Raw genomic sequence first — 19,029 nt, forward strand, 5'->3', positions numbered from 1 at the left:
GACCATTTCACAACACAGACATGTAGCAAGTCACCATGGTGTCTGTGTACCTGAAATGAATACAGTGTGACAGCAGTTATATCTCAATTAAATTTTACTTCTTTGCTTTTATTTAGAAAGTAAGTTGAGTGGGGTGACATTGAATCAGTAAGAGTCCATAGGTTGCAGGTGACGTTTCTAGAGCATTAGGACTGTTGATGGCGTTGCATGCCCATCACCGAAGTCAAATCGTTTTCTGTCACCGTACATTGGTCCCTCTTGATTCCCTTCCCCCCACGTCCCATCCCCCCCCTTCCCCCTGGAACCACTTCCCTTTTATCTGTGTCCATGAGTCTCCTTTTTATATCCCACTTGTGTGTGAGATCCTATAGTTCTCCGCTTTTTCTGCACGTCGTTGTCAGGGTCCGTCCACGTTGTCGTAAGGAAAGCAGGCCAGGTCCCCACGAAGCATGTGGCCTCGAGCACAGAGGGTGAAAGGTTTGCTGTGACGGTTGGTAGGACCGGGTCGGTCCGTGCCTCGGACCCATGCTTCCCCTCCTTTGCCCCACAGCCTCTTCTCCCGTCTCTGTAATGGGACCAGTGTTCCCTCCCCAACCTCTGAGTCTTTGGGGAATGGGTGTGGGGGCCCCTGGGAGACAGTGCAGCGGGGTTTCAGTGTGTGGTGGGGTTTGTCACAGAGGCCAGGCTCAGGGCAAAGACCGCCGAGTGTGGCCAGTGTGTGCACGCGCTGCACGAATGCTGCTTGACTGTTTGTTCTGTGCAGGCAGGGACCACGTGCAGGGGCCCCAGGAGCAGACCTGCAGGCGTGCCTCATGCCCTGGGGACCTTGAGAGCAGCATGGGGGCGGAGACAATGAGGGAGGAGAGTTGGGACTTGCACAGGGGTCACTGAACGTGGTTGGGACATGGCTCGTTTTATCTTTCTAGCAGCCCTGGAACTCAGTATGCGTAGAAGCAAGTTGCATCTGTTACATGGAGATAATACCTAAGACAGAGAAAATGAGTCCCCTCAAGTCCCATAATGACCAGCTGGGACAGGAGCCCGTGTTCCGAGCCCCGCCTGGTCCAGGACGCGCCGCAGTATTGAGAAAGAGGAATGCCTCTTCGTGGCGCGTTGAAGAGCTTTCCTCTGCACCCGGGCCTGCGGAAGTCGGTGCCCTTTGTGCTTTTGCACTTCAGGCCCCTGTGAGCCGTCGGGAACGGTGCCATGGTTGATTCGGGTGCCTGTGTGCCAAGTGGAAAGAGCTCTTTCCCCGGAGTGGCAAGCCGTAGCAGCCATGTTGGCTTGAGCACGTGGCCTACCTTCTCCGGGCCTCAGTGTGCCTGCCGTAAACTGGGTGGTGGTGTTAGATCCCTTGAGCCAATGTTTTTTGTTTTTTTTTAAGACAAAATAACTGTGCAGGACAAAACCCAGGGTCCGCTAGGGAGCCGGAGATGCACTTGCCCGCTCCGGTGCCACCTGCCGCCGCCTCGTTCTGCAGGAACCTGGCGTGGTGTTGCTCCCTCACCCAGGTGCCTAAGCACACCGTGAGCGGAGAGCCGAAAGCCCTCCCTGCTAGCTTCAGGAGTCCCCGTTCAAGGCTTTTCAGCATGCCCGCTCTGAACCAGCCTTTCAGAGCAGGGTCTGTCCTGTTTCCTTGCACGGTTCTCGTGGGCTTTTCCGGGTTAGTGACGCTGGATGTCACTCCGCCCGTGAGGTTGTATCAGCACCTTCCAGGCCCGGTCTCCACTCCGTGGAAGGAGCACCCTCAAGCCCTTCTTCAAGCGGCTCTAACTCACGGCCTCGGCGAACGTGTGGGGGCTGGGTCCCTATCGTGGACGGTCCTCTGCTCGGCCGTCCTGCTCTGAGCCCTCAACAGATAGATGCTCTTCTGCCCGCGGTGGGTGTTGGATCCATTTCTCTCTGTGTGCGCCTGGCTCGTGAGCTGCGTCCAGGGACCACACGTACCCTGTTTATCTTGGGTGGCACCGAGCCCTGGCCCCGCGCTGGGCTGCTCGTGGGGAAGAGGAGCGCAGGCCACCTCCTCGGTGGTCTGATGGGGGCACGTCGCCGGCGGGCCGGCGCTCTGCCCGGTCCCGGGCATGGCTGGCGTCAGGATTTGCTTTTTTGGTTTCTGATTTCATACTTTGGGGCTTGGGAGAATTGCACTAACTGTCTGCCCTCCCCCCCCACCTCCCCATCATGCTGGCCCTTCTGAGGAGGCATGGGGCATGGTTTATTTCTGTCACATAAAATGAGAAGCTTAGGGCACTGCTGTGTTTGCAAACTTTCTGGACCAGGAACGTGAGTGCCTGAGGCTTAGTGGCCACATGCTTGGTGAGCCTTGGGCCTTTCCCTCCCATCTAATCATCATTTATGGTGTGACTCACGACCTTTGGCTAAAGAAACTTTTTTTTTTTTTTTAAACAGAACCGGAACAGAATTGGGAAGCTGTGGATGTCAGCCAGAAGGAAACAGAAAAGAAGCATTTCTTCATTAATATCTGCCACAAACTGCTGCAGGGAGGCAAGGCGAGAGGCTGCCCGGAGGACGCGGCTGCGTGCTCAGTGGGTGAGTGTGCCCAGGGCCCGCGTCTGGGGCATTCCCCCAAAGGCCCACCCCCGGTTCAGGAAGAGCTAGAGAGTCTCCCTGCGGTTTATCCGGCCTACATCTTCTAAGTGCAGCACGTGAAGGATGGTAAAGAGAGCACTGATGGTCTCAGCTGTAGGGGCTCCGGGGGGCAGTCTGGGGTGGAGACCCTGTAGGGCCCGTGGTTGGCCCCGGTCTTCCCACGTGATGGAAAACCCAGAGAACCTCACTGGGAAACAGTTGTCTTTTCCCTTTGTAACCTGTAACCTGAAGAAGAATGCTGCTAGGATTTGCATAAAACGGATTTTTGTTTTGTTTGTTTTGTTTTTTTTGTTTTTACAGGGACAGAGAGAGAGTCAGAGAGAGGGGGATAGACAGGGACAGACAGACAGGAACAGAGAGAGATGAGAAGCATCAATCATTAGTTTTTTGATACGACACCTTAGTTTATTGATTGCTTTCTCATATGTGCCTTGACCGCGGACCTTCAGTAGACTGAGTAACCCCTTGCTCAAGCCGGTGACCTCGGGTCCAAGCTGGTGAGCTTTTTGCTCAAGCCAGATGAGCCCGCGCTCAAGCTGGCGACCTCGGGGTCTTGAACCTGGGTCCTTTCGCATCCCAGTCCGACACTCTACCCACTGCGCCACCGCCTGGTCAGGCTGATTTTGGTATTTTTTTTCTTTTTTTTTTTTCTGAAGCTGGAAATGGGGAGAGACAGACAGACAGACTCCCGCATGCGCCCGACCGGGATCCACCCGGCATGCCCACCAGGGGCGACACTCTGCCCACCAGGGGGCGCCGCTCTGCCCCTCCGGGGCGCCGCTCCACCGTGGCAACCAGAGCCACTCCAGCGCCTGGGGAAGAGGCCAAGGAGCCATCCCCAGTGCCTGGGCCATCCCTGCTCCAATGGAGCCTCGGCTGCAGGAGGGGAAGAGAGAGACAGAGAGGAAGGAGGGGGGGGGTGGAGAAGCAAATGAGCGCCTCTCCTATGTGCCCTGGCCGGGAATCGAACCCGGGTCCCCCGCATGCCAGGCCGACACTCCACCGCTAAGCCAACCGGCCAGGGCCTGATTTTGGTATTTTAACAACTTCACCGCCTGCAGTTAAGAAGTGACAATGTAGGGTGACTGGCATCTTCTGTTGTCGCCTCTGTCTGAGAGCTCTGTCCCCCTTAGATTCCATCGGCTGTGACTGTGTTGATCTGTGGCTGTCCTGCAGAGACAGCTCAGTTTGATGGATCAGACTCCCACCCCAGAAGTGATAGGCAGGGAGAAGAGCAATTCGAATCTGTCCCAAGCATAGAACAAGGACCTGTGCGGCCCGGGGGTGGGAGGAAGCACCCTGCCCTTCAGGGTGATTTCTGTGAGCAGGGCGTGGCAGGGAGTTTCAGAACTTCACAGGAAAAATCAACTGAACCAGGAATTAAGTGGTCCCCTTCTTGGCTGGCTGAACAGGTTTAGTTAGTTTCTGCTTTGTTCCTGGGACCAACGCTGGACCCTTGGTGTGCTTTCAAAAGACGTGTCTCGGGAGAGTAAGGGCCCCGGAAGGGGGGAGATGGTGTTGTTTTACAGGATGGCGGGCCGGGCGTGTTTGCCTTTCTCCCTCTTGTGGGCACCGAGGGTGGTGGTGATCCTTCTCCCACTTCCCTGCGGAGCCCGTAGGGGGCCTCGGGATTTTCAGCGTGGCTGCCACCACCTGGCCAAACATGTCACTCAAGAAGAAACTCACTGGCTGTGTCTGGGCCAGCTGGGCAGGCTGAGAAGAAGTCTGTGGCGTACCTGCTGGGTCTGTGCTGACGTGTGCTGCCTCTTTCTGTCGTTATTGTTTTTATTAACATCTTCTGTCCATCCCCCTTTCTTGTTTTTCCAGAGAAGAGTGGACGTAAAAATCTGGGCAAATTTATTTCTTCCCCCACAAAAGAGGACGGAAACATTCAGCTCTCCTATGCAGATGGTGACGTCTGTGGCGACAAGAAGAGAATAAGAACTAATATAACACTGGTGTGCAAGCCAGGTAAACATTTTAAACACAATACCGGGGAAAGAAAAATACAAAAGAAGAGACGTGGTCGGGGCTTTGCCAGGGGTGTGCCCACAGCCTTCGTGTCCGTTTCTTCATGGCCCTGCCAAGGGGATGAGGTCGGAAGGGGTGGAGCCCAGCCTTGCAAGGATCGGCCGTCCTTAGCGGTGGTCCAGTTGGATTTGATTCCCGATCCACCGCCCCAGACCAGTCCAGCAATGGAGAAACCATAAATGGCCTTCAAGGGCATTGTCTTGTAATTTTCCAAAAGAGTTATGGTCCAAGGGGGCTGCCTCTTCCTCAGGGCTGACAGAGCGCGGCCACGCAGCTGCTGAACTTCCTCCATGGGGAGAGGAGGGAGGGGTCGTGATGGTTGACACACGCTGTCCGGGATCTCACCGTTAAAAAATACAGCGCTCTTCTGTACACCGTGTCCCTTTGTTTGCATTGCTTTACAGGGTCAGAACCTACCTGCAGTCACACGTTCTGATGCTCCTCAGAACTAGCATTGTGAGTGCTTTTGGACGCCTCTCAGTCCTAGTTGTGATTTTTAGGGGCTTCCTTGCTGGTGATGTTGAGCGTGCCCTGATTTTACCGTTATTGGGTCGGCAGCGTGCTCCCAGCGCCACTCACTGTGTCACCACTCACCACTGAGCCTCTTAACCTTCCCTTGAAGTGTGTCCTTTGGAGCAATTCTCAGCTGTGGGGTGAGGTCAGGGGCTAGGATTTTTCTTTGGAGTCTTTTTCTTTCTTTTTTTTTTTTTTAAAGTTATGGCATCATATGCATAATGTGAAATTTGTGTTTTATTTTTAAAAGAAATTGTAGTAACACGCATGTTCATGCGGAATTCAGCATTTTAACCCCTTGTGGTGGACCGTTCTGTGGCATCGGGCACATTCATACTGTTGTGCATCTGTCACCACCGTCCACCTGCAGAACTTTTCCATCCTCCCAAACAGACGCTCTGACCCCTTCCAACATTCACCGCCGTGTCCTCCCCGCTACCCCCTGCCCGCAGCCCACGACAGCCCCCTTTGTTCTGCCTCCGTAGGGTGGACGCTCTCGGGACCTCTGGTAGGTGGACTCCTGCAGCACATGTGGGAAGCCCTCTTGGGAGCGATTGGTGAGGGTCCCTTTCTCCCCCTGACAGGTGATCTGGAAAGTGCTCCAGTGCTGACACATTCCGGAGAAGACGGCTGCTTCTACGAGTTTGAGTGGCACACGGCCGCCGCCTGCGTGCTGTCCAGGACCGAGGGCAAGAACTGCACCATCATTGACACCGAGGTGGGTGGGTGTCCGAGCGGCTTCTGGTGGCGGGGTGTCCCCTGGACCTGCTTAGGCTTAGCAAACTAAAACGAAAACAAAATAAGAGTGATTTCGAGGGAACCTTCTTTTGAATGATATTAATCCTGTTGGGCCCACATTCTGAAAGGCTGAAGCTCGAGGCTTGAGATAATGAACAACCAGCCTCGGCTTGCTGCACAGACCCGCGGAAGTGAATCATGTTGGCAAAGGCTTTCCGCGTGAGTTTCTGGCCAAGACACCGCCCCTGGGAGACTCTCCACACAGGTCATGCCCTGGTGCTCCCCTGCTTGGAAGCATGCTGGTTGTTTATTTGACCAGCAATTATGGGCTTGGAATAGCATTTTTCGGTTAACTGTGTGACATGGTAAGGACTCCTTCTCCGAGGAACATGTCAGGAACTGTGTTTTTGGTGGCCCAATAGGAAAAGCCTCTTTTTGGCCTTTTTTGGTCTCCTGGTCCCCGGGCGGTCCCCAGGAAGAATGTCTCGGCGTGCAGGGGTGAGCAGAGGCTGCCGTGACTGACTGCGGTCTGACCGACCTTCCATCCTTGGATTGTTTTTATTTTTTTGCAGAGTTTTCTTTTGACTTGTCACCTCTCACAAAGAAAGATGGCTATAAGGTGGAGACTGAGAAGTACGACTTTTACATAAACGTGTGTGCTGCGGTGTCGGGGGGCCCCTGCCAGCCGGGCTCGGGGGCCTGTCAGGTGGCAAGAAGGCAAGTCACTGCGTTCATTCGTGGGTTTGTGATCAGGGGTCTTGTGTGACAGGTGTGCTCTCCGCTGACATAGCTTTGTGACAAGCAATCAGACATGGAGAGGACATAGCCTACTGACCAAAGGGTGCTAAGTGTGTGATTTCCCAGAGAGCTTACACACCATGGAGAAAGAGAGAGGGCTATCCATAATGCCATTTTTTTTTTTTTTTGTATTTTTCCGAAGCTGGAAACGGGGAGAGATAGTCAGACAGACTCCCACATGTGCCCGACCGGGATCCACCCGGCACGCCCACCAGGGGGCGACGCTCTGCCCACCAGGGGGCAATGCTCTGCCCCTCTGGGGTGTCGCTCTGTTGTGACCAGAGCCACTCTAGCGCTTGGGGCAGAGGCCAAGGAGCCATCCCCAGCGCCTGGGCCAGTTTTGCTCCAATGGAGCCTTGCTGCAGGAGGGGAAGAGAGAGACAGAGAGGAAGGAGAGGGGGAGGGGTGGAGAAGCAGATGGGCGCTTCTCCTGTGTGCCCTGGCCGGGAATCAAACCCGGGACTTCTGCACGCCAGGCCGACACTCTACCACTGAGCCAACCGGCCAGGGCCATAATGCCATTTTTTTTCTGTGTAGCTGGCTCTTCTTTTTGTTAGACACTTATGTACATGTCTCTTCATTGACTAGTTGAAATGAAGTGAGTCGTACCCTCCACCAGCTGTGGGTTTGGGTTCTGGAGGGGGAGTGGGGTTGGCCTCTCACCCCTGCTGGGCATAGAAATCCCTAACTCAAGATCGGGGTGGTCTGCCGTCCCGGGACCTGTCCCAGCTGCTCCCCCACCCTGTGCACCAGCCCTTCCTCCTGTATCTGGTCTTGGCATCTTTTCTGAGAGACGTTTGTTTGTTTTAGTGATAAGAAGGTTTGAAACTTGAGACAGAGCAATAGTAAACTTTCCTATTCCAATAGGATGATCCAGTTGAGCTACAAGGATGGCACGCCCTATAACAACGACAAGCACGCGGTGCGAGCGACGCTCATCACCTTCCTCTGTGACCGAGACGTTGGCGTGGGTGTGCCCGAGTATCAGGTGGGAATGGGCTGCGGGTGCCCATGCGTACGCCGCCTGGGAGAGGGAATCAGCCGCGTGAAGGCGGGAGGAGAGAAGAAAGGGGTCGCGGCAGGGCCGCCGACTTCTCTGGAGTGAGATGGGGTTCTCACCGCAGAGGAGGTGTGGGCTGGGGTATCCCTGGGGACGGACTGTCAAGTGGTCTGGCTGCCCATGACTTTATGCGAGCCTGCCTGCAATGGCCCTTTGTGTAGTAGCCAAACTGTGAGTGTGGTTTCCTGGGGAAGTTATCAGCCTTTGAGGTTTTAGTTCATCCTTCTAGATTTGCTAGGACCCTAGGCAGTTGTCATTTTATGAGCTATTTATCCACTGGGCCATATACCCCAGTGACTGGGCCATACACCTCAGTAACAGCCCACAATTCTTTAGTTTTGGATACAAAACACACGAAAGCATCAAAACACCTCCTCATTCCCACTGAACAGAGGCTAGATTTCCACCTTAATTTTTTACTGGACATTCTCCCCTTTAATAAACTGAGATGGGCAAAGTAGCAACCCTTTTCCTGTAGTGCAGGCATCCCCAATCTACAGCCCGCAGGCTGCATGCGGCCCCCTGAGGCCATTTATCCAGCCCCCGACGCACTTTCTGAAGTGGCACCTCTCTCATTGGTGGTCAGTGAGAGGAGTACTGTATGTGGCGGCCCTCCAATGGTCTGAGGGACAGTGAACTGGCCCCCTGTGTAAAAAATTTGGGGATCCCTGCTGTAGTGTGTTTGTAGAAGGTGTACTGGTCACTTTTTTTTATAAATGCTGGCTTCACGTAATGTTTCCCTCTCTCTTTGTCATTCTTCCCTGTTGCTCCTTGCCACACGATTTAGGAGGAAGATAACTCGACCTACAACTTCCGGTAGTATACCAGTTACGCCTGTCCAGAGGAGCCCCTGGAGTGCGTGGTGACCGACCCCTTCACCATGGAGCAGTATGATCTCTCCAGGTGAGGTGGGGTCAGCCTGCCCTTGGCCCTAGCCTGGGCCTGGGTCCAGTTAGTGCTGAAGTTCTGTAGGCTTTGCTGGTGAGCGTTTAACTGGGCCACTGATCGGAAGTCTAGTTAGTTCCGGGGTGCAGGACTCAGATGGGGAGTCCCAAGCAGAAAGCATTCTAAAAGCTGCCTGGTAGCCTTTGCGTAACTGGATTTGGCACCACAAAGCCTTAGATGTCGGTGGCATCGTTTAAGTCAGTGACTGTCTATCCCAAGGGGTGGGGGCAGGTCCGGGTGTGCTGAGTGCTGACTTGAGCAGAAGTGGAACATACTCATGGGTGTCGTGAGTCCCGGGGAGCCCACCTCTGTAGTGTGTTTGGGAGGGCCTGCCTTGCTCTGCATTTCTCTAACTACTTAGGAAGGAATTGTCAGGCCGAATCCTCGAGGCCAGATAAAGCATACCATTTGCTTTGAAATTTTAGTCTCGCAAAGTCGGAAGGCGGCCCTGATGGAAACTGGTATGCGCTGGACAGCGCAGGAGAACACAACATGTGGAGGAAATACTACATTAATGTGTGCCGGCCTCTGCATCCCCGTGCTGGGCTGTGACCGCTATGCAGCTGCTTGACAGATAAGATACGAAAACCGTCAGGTGAGTCAGCCCACCTGCTCTTCCCGGTCTCCCTCCTACCATACCCCGTGATGAGCGGCCGTGGTTACTTTGGGACTCCCAGATTAAAGTGGGGCTGGCTGCTAACACGGGGGGCCTCCCATGGCTGCGACTGAATGTGAATTGTTCAGATTTGGACCCCAAATAGGCATTGGCGTTGGCAACCTCGGGTCACAGAATGAGGCAGAGGAAGCCCCTGGCGGAGTGTTGAGCCTTAACTCAGAAGTGACCTGGAGCAGTGGATGTCTAGAAAGAGCAGTTCTAGCTTCTGACAGCTCTCGCTCCTGGCCAGTTGCGGTGGGGTGGGGGTAGCTGGCTTGGGAGCATTGCAGTGATGCACTGGATCCACAGGATCGCTCTGGCTGGGGCACTGAGCAGCCTTTTTCGTGGTCGGTGCGGTTACTGCCAGCAGCGCTTGGGTCTGTTCCCTTGTGCTCTTTACCCGGTGACTCTTAAAATAAAGACGGCCGTGTGCTGCTGCTTTAAAAATAGCCCGCCGGGAACGTCCTCTTCCTGGCGCATGTCCTTGGCGAACTCAGAGGTGTCTGGAGTGCTGTGGGGAAGGACCGAGTCCCCTGTGGCGCGTGTGTGCGCCCTCGCGTGCGCCCTTTGTGGGAGCAGGGGCCTCAGGACAGGCCAGTGCGCTGCTCACAGATTCTGCACTTCTAGAGCTGACAGTAACTGAACCGAAGTCAGTAACTGAAGTGCTTTCTTGGTCACTTGGGACACAGGCACAGTTGTCTGACATGCACGTTTCCCACTGAGGTGGAACAAGGGGCGCTCTGTGTCCTAGTCTGTAGCCCCGTCCCCCACACGTGGAGGGCAGGGCCATGTGGGGCCAGAAGCTCCTGGCTCCAGGAAGGTGGACCAGGTTTGAGTTCTTCCCCTGATGCCTGTTAGAGGGGAGACAAGTCTCTGTGTCTGAACCTCATTTTCCTAGTTGTAAAGACAACAGTCTACGAGCATGAGACACTGAGGATTTAAGATCGTATTCTAAGTGAGGTCTGTGTACGTAGAGGCATGTGCTTCCCTGTCTGTAGGGCTTTATGTTCCACGTGCACTAGCGTAGCACTCACAACAACTTTGTAGACCGCAGACGATCGTGAGTCACAGGAACCCGCTGTAGCAGTGGTGCAGTCAGAGGGGACCCTAAGGGACGTGTCTGTCTGCAGGGTGTGTTTACCGAAGTCGTCTCTGTCAGTAACTTGGGGTTGGCCACGATGGGCCCTGCCGTGGAGGAGAGCGGCACCCTTCTGTTAGAGTACCTGAATGGCTCAGCGTGCACCACCAGCGACGGCGTGCAGACCACCTACATCACCAGGATCCATCTCGTCTGTTCCCGGGGCAGCCTGGTAAGCGGTGCCCATCCCGGACGGGGTTGCCCTGGGGTCTTTCTGGGACCAGTAGCGCCTGGTGTATTCCCGAACAGAGGTGAACAAGTCTGTGTGGGAGGGGGCATCGGGTTGCCCTTACTTCTCTCAGGTCAGCATGAGATGGAGACGTGAGGAGGCAGGGAGCTCGTCGTAGGGCTTTTGTGTCTGTGCTTTCTGAAGTTGAAGCCAGTGCTGTTGTTGCTGGTATGTGACAACACGGAACTGGGCGGTTATCTGTAGCTCTGAGCTTTCTCTCCGAGTTTTCCAGGCACCGTCCTGCCTGTCCGTTCTTGCCAGCGGGTTGGCCGAGGAGCCTGGCAGCAGAACGGGTCTGAGAGCTGGTTCAGGGCTCGCAGTTCACAGGGACGTGGAGGCTCGGTTTGGCACCAGCCCATGGGCGGACAGTGAGGGGCGTACGTGTAATGTGTTGGCAAAAGAGAGTAAGAAAGTAGGGCCGGGAAGTAGGAAGGTGATGGCGACCCTTTGGCGCCGGGTTCCTTAGGAAAGGCAGAGCGGGAGGAAGTCTCCAGGCGTAAGTTCTTCCAGGCCGGTCTGCACTGTTCCGACTGCTTTAAAAAATATACCAAAAAATATATACCCAAGTTTACCATTTAAACCGTTGCTTAGGTGTTCAGCTCAGTGGCACTCGGTATCTCCGCAGTGCTGAGCACCCATCACCGGTATCTAGTTCCATAACTTGGTCAACTCAAACCGAATTGCTTTTCTTTACCTGGAATTTTACATTTATACCTGGGTCACGTGGTTTTCAACTAATTGCCAAGCCATTAGGAAAACGCACAGTGGGGATGTCGGAGTGTGTGTTGATTATTGAATAAATTATTTCAAAGCCCACTCACTCTCTAAGGCTGTGCTCCAGTTCTCGCTCCACTGAAATGAGGTTGCGGAACGTGTCCCCTCCTCTCAGTTGTCCGGCGGGCTTTGTCGCTTGCATTCCAGTGGTCCCGCAGACCCCAGCCCCTCTCTGTTCAAGAGGTCATTTTCTTTAGAGTCTAAGGTCTCTCTGATAAGGAGCGGCCCGACCCGCTGGCTGAGCGCGGCCCGGGCTGTGCAGGGAAGGGCTCCCCCGCCCAGAGGAACGTTCCCGCCTCTGTTAGCCTGAGCTCTGGTTTCCCGTTTTCCTCCCTTGTCTCAGAAAGGAGTCCTGGTCGCCCAGCCGGGTCCTCGGGACATCCTGGGCATGTCTGCGTGTCCCCGCCTGGAGCCTTGCCCACTTCCTTGCCCCCCCCAGTCTGGTTTCTCGTCATGGTGATACTGGGCAGTTCAGCAAGTTCTTTTGGATCCGTAGTCTCTGGTGACACCTGGTTTGGACGGTGGTTTTAGGTTTTCAGAGCAGTTTCACACTGTCACCGTGTATCTCATCCACGACCCTGTATGTAGCACAGGCCCAGGAAATACTCAGCCAAGAAGGTCATGTCCACAGTGTTGTGCAGGTCACAGAATTGTCACGGTGAAGGCTCAGTTGATTTCCACCACCGCGTGTGAGGCCAAGACGGGGCGGGCGTGTTTTCCTTTCACTGTTGGAGATGCTGAGGCCGAGAGTGTGGGGGGCTCCCAGGTCGGGAGGCTTGGGGTGAGGGGACTGTCTCTTCCTCCACCTGCGAGCCTGTGCAGCTGTCCTGGCCTCTCTGTGCCTCAGTTTCTCCTCTGTGTGCTGTGCCAGGTAATCACGGAGCCTGGTTCAAGGGCTCATAGTGTGGCTGAGTTGAGAAATGTAATAAAACTGTCTGCATCGCCTGGTGGAGCCGCCGCCACCAGCAACTGGGCGGTCCTCACCTGTGGCAGTGTGTCAAACCCTTGGGAGCGTTTCACTGGCACGCTCCCAGGGGAGTGCACAGAGTGTAAGGGACTGGTAATAGCTGGGTGCATTTTCACAAATCGGAACACCTGTGTCACCAGATCCCCCACATCTGGAAACAGGACGCTGGTGGCACCCAGGAGCCCCTGAATGTCCCCTTCTGGTCACGTCTCAACCCCTGTCCTGACCTCTAACACTGTGGTCCAGCTTTGTCTGTTTCTGAGCTTCCAGAGATGAAATTGTACAGCCTGTCGTCTTTTGTCCTGGCCGACTGTGCTCTGTGCTCCTGTTGGGAGCGTTTTCCAGAATCCGGAACGTGAACCCGAGCTTGGGTTTGGATCCCAGTTCCACTCCTTAGAGCTGGCATGACCTCATGTCAATATCTTAGCATCCAAGCCTTAGAGATAGTATCTCCACAACAGGAGTAATGAGGATGTAAAATTATACTTAGGTAATGCCCATTAGGCACCTAGCCAGTCGATTGACACATAATCAAGTGTCAGGAGGTTTTGGCCATTTTTATATAGTGGCCTGGAATTCTTTTGGTTAGATTGACTTCCGTTTTCTTAGATTGACTGTTACTCTGGATTGACCTTTCAGAATACCCACCCGATATTTTCTCTCGTCTGGGAGTGCGTGGTCACTTTTCTGTGGAATACAGAGGCTGCCTGTCCGATCCAGATCACAACACACACAGATGAGGTATGTGTGCCATCCTGGGGCCCCTGACTGGGCTGCCCGACATCCCCATTCCAGTGCCTGGCTCCGCTCCTGCCCTCTCCACACCTGTGACCTGCGCCACCATTTCCTCCGCGTTGACAGTGGGCATCTGGAAACACCCTTCATTCCTTCCCTCCCCCACTCCCAGATCCAGGTTTTCTCCCTGATTTCTTCTTTTTTTTTTTTTTTTAATCTGAAGCTGGAAACGGGGAGAGACAGTCAGACAGACTCCCGCATGCGCCCGACCGGGATCCACCCGGCACGCCCACCAGGGGCGACGCTCTGCCCACCAGGGGGCGATGCTCTGCCCCTCTGGGGCGTCGCTCTGCCGCGACCAGAGCCACTCTAGCGCCTGGGGCAGAGGCCAAGGAGCCATCCCCAGCACCCGGGCCATCTTTGCTCCAATGGAGCCTTGGCTGCAGGAGGGGAAGAGAGAGACAGAGAGGAAGGGGGGTGGGGGGTGGAGAAGCAAATGGGCGCTTCTCCTATGTGCCCTGGCTGGGAATCGAACCCGGGTCCCCCGCACGCCAGGCCGACGCTCTACCGCTGAGCCAACTGGCCAGGGCTCTTCTTTTTCTTCATCCCACTGTCCCTTTGACGAGGCGTGGGCACGGCAGTGCGGAGGTCTGAGTCATCTCGTCCCAGCACCTAAACCATTTCAGTGCCTGTCAGTCACCTGTAGGATACAGCCCCCCTCACTGTCATGTTATCTGTAGGATACAGCCCCCCTCACTGTCATGTTATCTGTAGGATACAGCCCCCCTCACTGTCATGTTATCTGTAGGATACAGCCCCCTTCACTGTGATGTTATCTATAGGATACAGCCCCCCTCACTGTCATGTTATCTGTAGGATACAGCTCCCCTCACTGTGATGTTATTGATAGGAGACAGCCCACCTGTTGCACTGGGATAGTATCTATAGGAGACAGCCCACCTGTTGCACTGGGATAGTATCTATAGGAGACAGCCCACCTGTTTCATTGTAGTACTGCAGGTGTTCACGATGATTCCGTTCCAGCTGCTCTCCTACCATCTCCTCTGCCTTGGCCATGAACCCCGTGGTCTGGGCTTGTCCCCTCTTTGGCTTTGGCACTTGCTCCCAGTGAGCCCTGTTTGCAGCTCCTGTGTCTCTAGTTCTGGCTGTTTTTCTATAATGAGACATAGTTCCATCTCTGCTTTCTTTGAATTTTGCTGGGAGCGTGACTGCAGAGCCTAGGCTCACCTGAATGACGCCCCCAGCACAGGGTGGGTTCCTGGGGAGGGCAGCGAAGGAGGATGCTGCCCCCATCCTTGATCAGTGCTGTCTGGGGTGTGGCCGCTGCCCTTCCCTGCGTATAGTGGACGGGCAGAAAAAGACATGGCTGTCTCTAACTGCGCACTGAGACAAAACAGAACTCCTACATCAACTTTCTTAAGATGATTTTAAGAACCATGTTTGCGCCTCATTATTCCTAACTTTCCCCGTAGAGGTCCACAGTAGTCTTACTCAGGTAAGCTTAGCAGCCTTGAGAGCTTTCAGAGAGGCTTCCCACCTGCGCCCCGTGCCGGGGCAGACTTCGGGGCACATCCGCAGGGCCGGGGACGAGGCCGGGGCAGACTTCAGGGCACATCCGCAGGGCCGGGGACGAGGCCGGGGCAGACTTCGGGGCACATCCGCAGGGCCGGGGACGAGGCCGGGGCAGACTTCGGGGCACATCCGCAGGGCCGGGGACGAGGCCGGGGCAGACTTCGGGGCACATCCGCAGGGCCGGGGACGAGGCCGGGGCAGACTTCGGGGCACATCCGCAGGGCCGGGGACGAGGCCGAGGCCGGGGCAGACTTCGGGGCACATCCGCAGGGCCGGGGACGAGGCCGAGGCCGGGGCAGACTTCAGGGAACATCCACAGGGCCGGGGACGAGGCCGGGGCAGACTTCAGGGAACATCCACAGGGCCGGGGACGAGGCCGGGGCAGACTTCGGGGAACATCCGCAGGGCCGGGGACGAGGCTGGGGCAGACTTCGGGGAACATCCGCAGGGCCGGGGACGAGGCCGGGGCAGACTTCGGGGCACATCTGCAGGGCCAGGGATGAGGCCGGGGCAGACTCCGGGCACATCTGCAGGGCCGGGGACGAGGCCGGGGCAGACTCCGGGCACATCTGCAGGGCTGGGAACGAGGCTGGGGCAGCTTTTCTCACCGAGGTTGAAGCTCAGTGGAGAAGCACAGGGTCTGGGGAGTCACGTGGGCACACGTGGCAGGTGCTCTGTCTGCCGGGCTCTCGAGGACCTGGTCTCAGTGTGTCTCCCCTGCCTTGTTCATGCAGGCCTGCTCTATAAGGGACCCCAACAGTGGGTATGTGTTCGACCTTAACCCGCTCAACAGTACCCAGGGCTACGTGGTGTCTGGCATCGGGAAGACTTTTCTGGTAAGTTACATGATGAGTTCCGGTTTGCCTTAGAGCGAGGACAGGGTGCATAAAGTCACCTGCAGCTGGTGGCAGGGGAGGCAGGTGTTCTTAGGAAGTGCCCAGGACCCTAGGACGGACGGCAGCTCTCACCCAGAAGGAGAGGAGAGATTCCGGACTTCAGGGCATGGGATGAAGCCGTCACCCCCATGCTGCAGACACGAGGGAGTCCTTCTTCAGGAAACACATTGTCCCTGATCAGTCGCTGTGTCTAGAGCTGTGGTCCCCAGTCCAGGCGCATTAGCGTTGCCTTGTGGGTTCAGGCCAACAGCTGTATTTAACATGCCCTGTGCGTGATTCTGGTGCTCACTGGGGACTGAGAACCACTAGCCGAGAGGAAATGGTAGTTGCAGTTCCCTGTAAAAGGGCAGCGAGCCAGATGGCCGTGTTCTAGAGCAGACATTTTCAGTCAGTGAGCTGCGAGAATTTTTAAACATTCAGTACCTGACTGTTTAGTCAGGGGCATTGACTTCTTTTCCCTAAGACTGTCAAAAAAAAAAAAGGACAATAGTCCACACCGTAGTAGCCGTCCTGTGTCAGTGAATCAAAATTCTACCTCTAGTTTTTTGTTAGCTGGGCAAAAAATACATTTTTTGGTGTGCCGCAGAATTTTTAGTCATCAGTTTGTGTGGCCTGAGATGAGGAAGGTTGAACATCACTGTTCTGGGCGCCTCTGATGGTTCCGCTTTGTAGACAGTCCCGACGGGGTGTGTGGAGCAGCAGGGAGACATCTCCACAGATGCCGTTGTCTTACAGACTCAGCACCGCTAGAAAGAGAGGGAGAAAGCTTTAAGAAATCTGTATATACTTTGGTTTGTTTAAATTCTTGTAGCAAAACCCACATAGGGAACAGGAAGTCATGAGAATGTTGTATAAAAATTCGATGCAGAAGGGAACTCGGTAGGCACATGTCACACTGAAAAAGTGAGCACGTGGCTTGTCCCACATCCCAGGAAAACACCTGGTGAGACCTGTCACTCAGAGGCAGTTGGGGTATTTGCTCCTTGCCCTGCACCCCAAATTGCTAGTCCAGGGTTTGGTTTGTAGCAGGTGGTTTATAACAAGTGTATAATAGGTGAGAATGTATTTAGCTGCCTGTCAGAGTGTGAGAGGCAGATTAGAAACTCGTTGAACCTCATGGAGAACATTCTAGATAAAGTGAATCTCTACAGAACATGCTAGAAAAGATGGACCCTGACTACTTGTCATTGCAATAACTGGCAGTTTCTTAAGTAGGAGACCTTGGTGTTTTAGAAAAACACTTTCAGTGCGTAGTCGTTGATTTTGTGTCCATTGTCCGTGCTCACGTAACGGGTAGAGTTCTTACCCTTCTGTCTTCAGACCAGGGAGGAGCACATTTTACATCGTTTCGTAGCTGCAGGGACCGTAACCGAACTTCACTGGAGCGGTATCAACATCTCTGAGAGGCATAGGGCTATCTCATTACACTGAGGTTTCATCAACATGGTTCTAGTCGTGTACTGTCTCTAGTAGAATTTGACATCCTGTGGAATTACAGCTGACACATGTTCTCTGCTACACGTTGTGCGGTATTGTCTGAAATGTATCTTGACGCATTCAGACGGCCGTGGATGTGTAAAGAAACATGGACCAAGCGTCCGTGGCAATTTATGGGCATTGCCATCAGGGCTGTCGGTTTTGGCTTTGCACTAACTTCCAGACTTCACTGCCCAGACACGGAGAGTTGGAGACTTGTGTAGGAGAGGACAGCGGCTGAGCCCCGCAGGATGTGGGTTGTGGGGCTCCGTTTGTGGGGAGTTATGCAGCCTGAGCTAATGTGTCCGGTTCTTACCGTCTGGCCCGCAGTTTAACGTGTGCGGCACCATGGCGGTCTGCGGGACCTTGGAAGGAAAGCCAGCGTCTGGCTGCGAGGCTGCGACCGAGACAGCAGATCTCAGCGATCTGAAACCGGAGAGGCTGGTCGGACTTGAGAAAACCCTCCAGCTGTCCACGGAGGGCTTCATGACGCTGATCTACGAAGGGCTTCACTCTGAGGAAGACAAAGGTGAGCCCAGAGCTGCGGTGTTTGTGTAGCTGACCTGTGTCCGGACGGTTCTCAGACTGTCACCCTTTCTGAGTGTCCTGGAAGTGCCCCGCAGTGTCTCAGAGTCCTTGTGTATACGCCCTGGTCCCTCAGATGTGATCCCATGACTAGAGAGGTCGCTGGACCCCTGATGCCCGTTCACGCCCTTCTCCCAGGTGTCCTTCATCTGTTGTCCCCTCGATGTGGGACATTGTCCCTCTCCTTTTGTCCTGTTCCTTTCAGGCACTGAAGAAGAGATGGGTAATGAGAATGAAAGTTTTTTTGCTTTTTCCTAGCTTTCCTTTTTTCCTTCTCTTCCCTTACTCAGTCTTCATTATACTTTTACATACAGTGTTAAACTTTTTTCTTTCAACGAGAGGAGGATAGACAGACTCCCTCATGCATCCCAACAGGATCTACCTGGCAGCCCCCACCTGGGGCCATGCTCACAACTGAGCTATTTTTTTAGCACCTGAGGCAGAGGCTGCAGGGAACCATCCTCAGCACCTGGGGCTGATGTGCTCGAACCAGTTGAGCCATGGCTGCAGGAGGGGGGAGAGAGAAGGGAGGGAGGGAGAAGCTGATGGTTGCCTCTCTTGTGTGCCCTGACTGGGAATCAAACCTGGGACGTTTATAGTGTTAAATTTTTTCACATTTTTACTCTATTCTGCAACTGTGCTGTACAGCAGGGACTTGGTATCACAGATGACCAGACCCAGTCGGAGGCTGGGCAGGACGGTGCCGGCGGTGATGGAGTCACAGCTACGCTGCATTGAGACCCCGGGTGCGCGCTGCTGGCTGGCTCTCGCCCAGCCCTGTGCCTCTCAACCCTCACCAGTCCTCACGCCCTCCTGCTTTAACCACCTCCTCACTTTACAAAGGATGAAGGCCTGGAAAGGCCCCGTGCCCTGCATGGCAGAGCCCCTGGCCCAGGGTGGGCAGAGCCCAGGGCTAGGAGCCAGGTCTTTTGGTTCTAATCCTGGCTCTGCCAGTTAGTGCATTCCTCTTCTGTGGGTGAGGAAACCGAGCTCATGAGGTGCAGTTGTCTGCCCAGGGCTGCCCAGGTAGTAAGCAGCAGGGCTGAGGTTCAGATCCACGCCTGTCTGGCTTTTAACCTGTGCTCCTCCCACCGCTTAGTCGGAGACGCAGGTGGGGCAGTCGGATTACGGAGGCTGTCAGTTAAGTCAGCGTCCGGAAGGGACGGAGGGATGGCTCCGTCCACAGTCCTCAGTGAATCTGAGGTGTCACGGCTCATGCTCGAAGATGCCGGAAACTTGGTGCACCCGGAAGAGAACTGTTAGGATGGAGAGCAAAGGGGTCATTT

General features: G+C 54.8%; 1 protein-coding gene across 1 annotated transcript in view; it reads left to right on the plus strand.

Annotated features, from left to right (window-relative positions):
- IGF2R (insulin like growth factor 2 receptor) overlaps positions 1-19,029 on the plus strand; it is a 109,115-nt gene that overhangs the window by 53,379 nt on the left and 36,707 nt on the right. Inside the window, 12 exon segments of the mRNA XM_066248472.1 lie at positions 2,410-2,550; positions 4,438-4,581; positions 5,739-5,876; positions 6,465-6,609; positions 7,501-7,678; positions 8,538-8,653; positions 9,121-9,229; positions 9,231-9,290; positions 10,481-10,660; positions 13,098-13,199; positions 15,521-15,622; positions 17,489-17,687. Coding sequence (XP_066104569.1) covers positions 2,410-2,550; positions 4,438-4,581; positions 5,739-5,876; positions 6,465-6,609; positions 7,501-7,678; positions 8,538-8,653; positions 9,121-9,229; positions 9,231-9,290; positions 10,481-10,660; positions 13,098-13,199; positions 15,521-15,622; positions 17,489-17,687 — 1,614 coding nt within the window.

The sequence above is a fragment of the Saccopteryx bilineata genome, chromosome 12, assembly GCF_036850765.1.
Source record: "Saccopteryx bilineata isolate mSacBil1 chromosome 12, mSacBil1_pri_phased_curated, whole genome shotgun sequence".
In the NCBI taxonomy this organism is placed as follows: Eukaryota; Metazoa; Chordata; class Mammalia; order Chiroptera; family Emballonuridae; genus Saccopteryx; species Saccopteryx bilineata.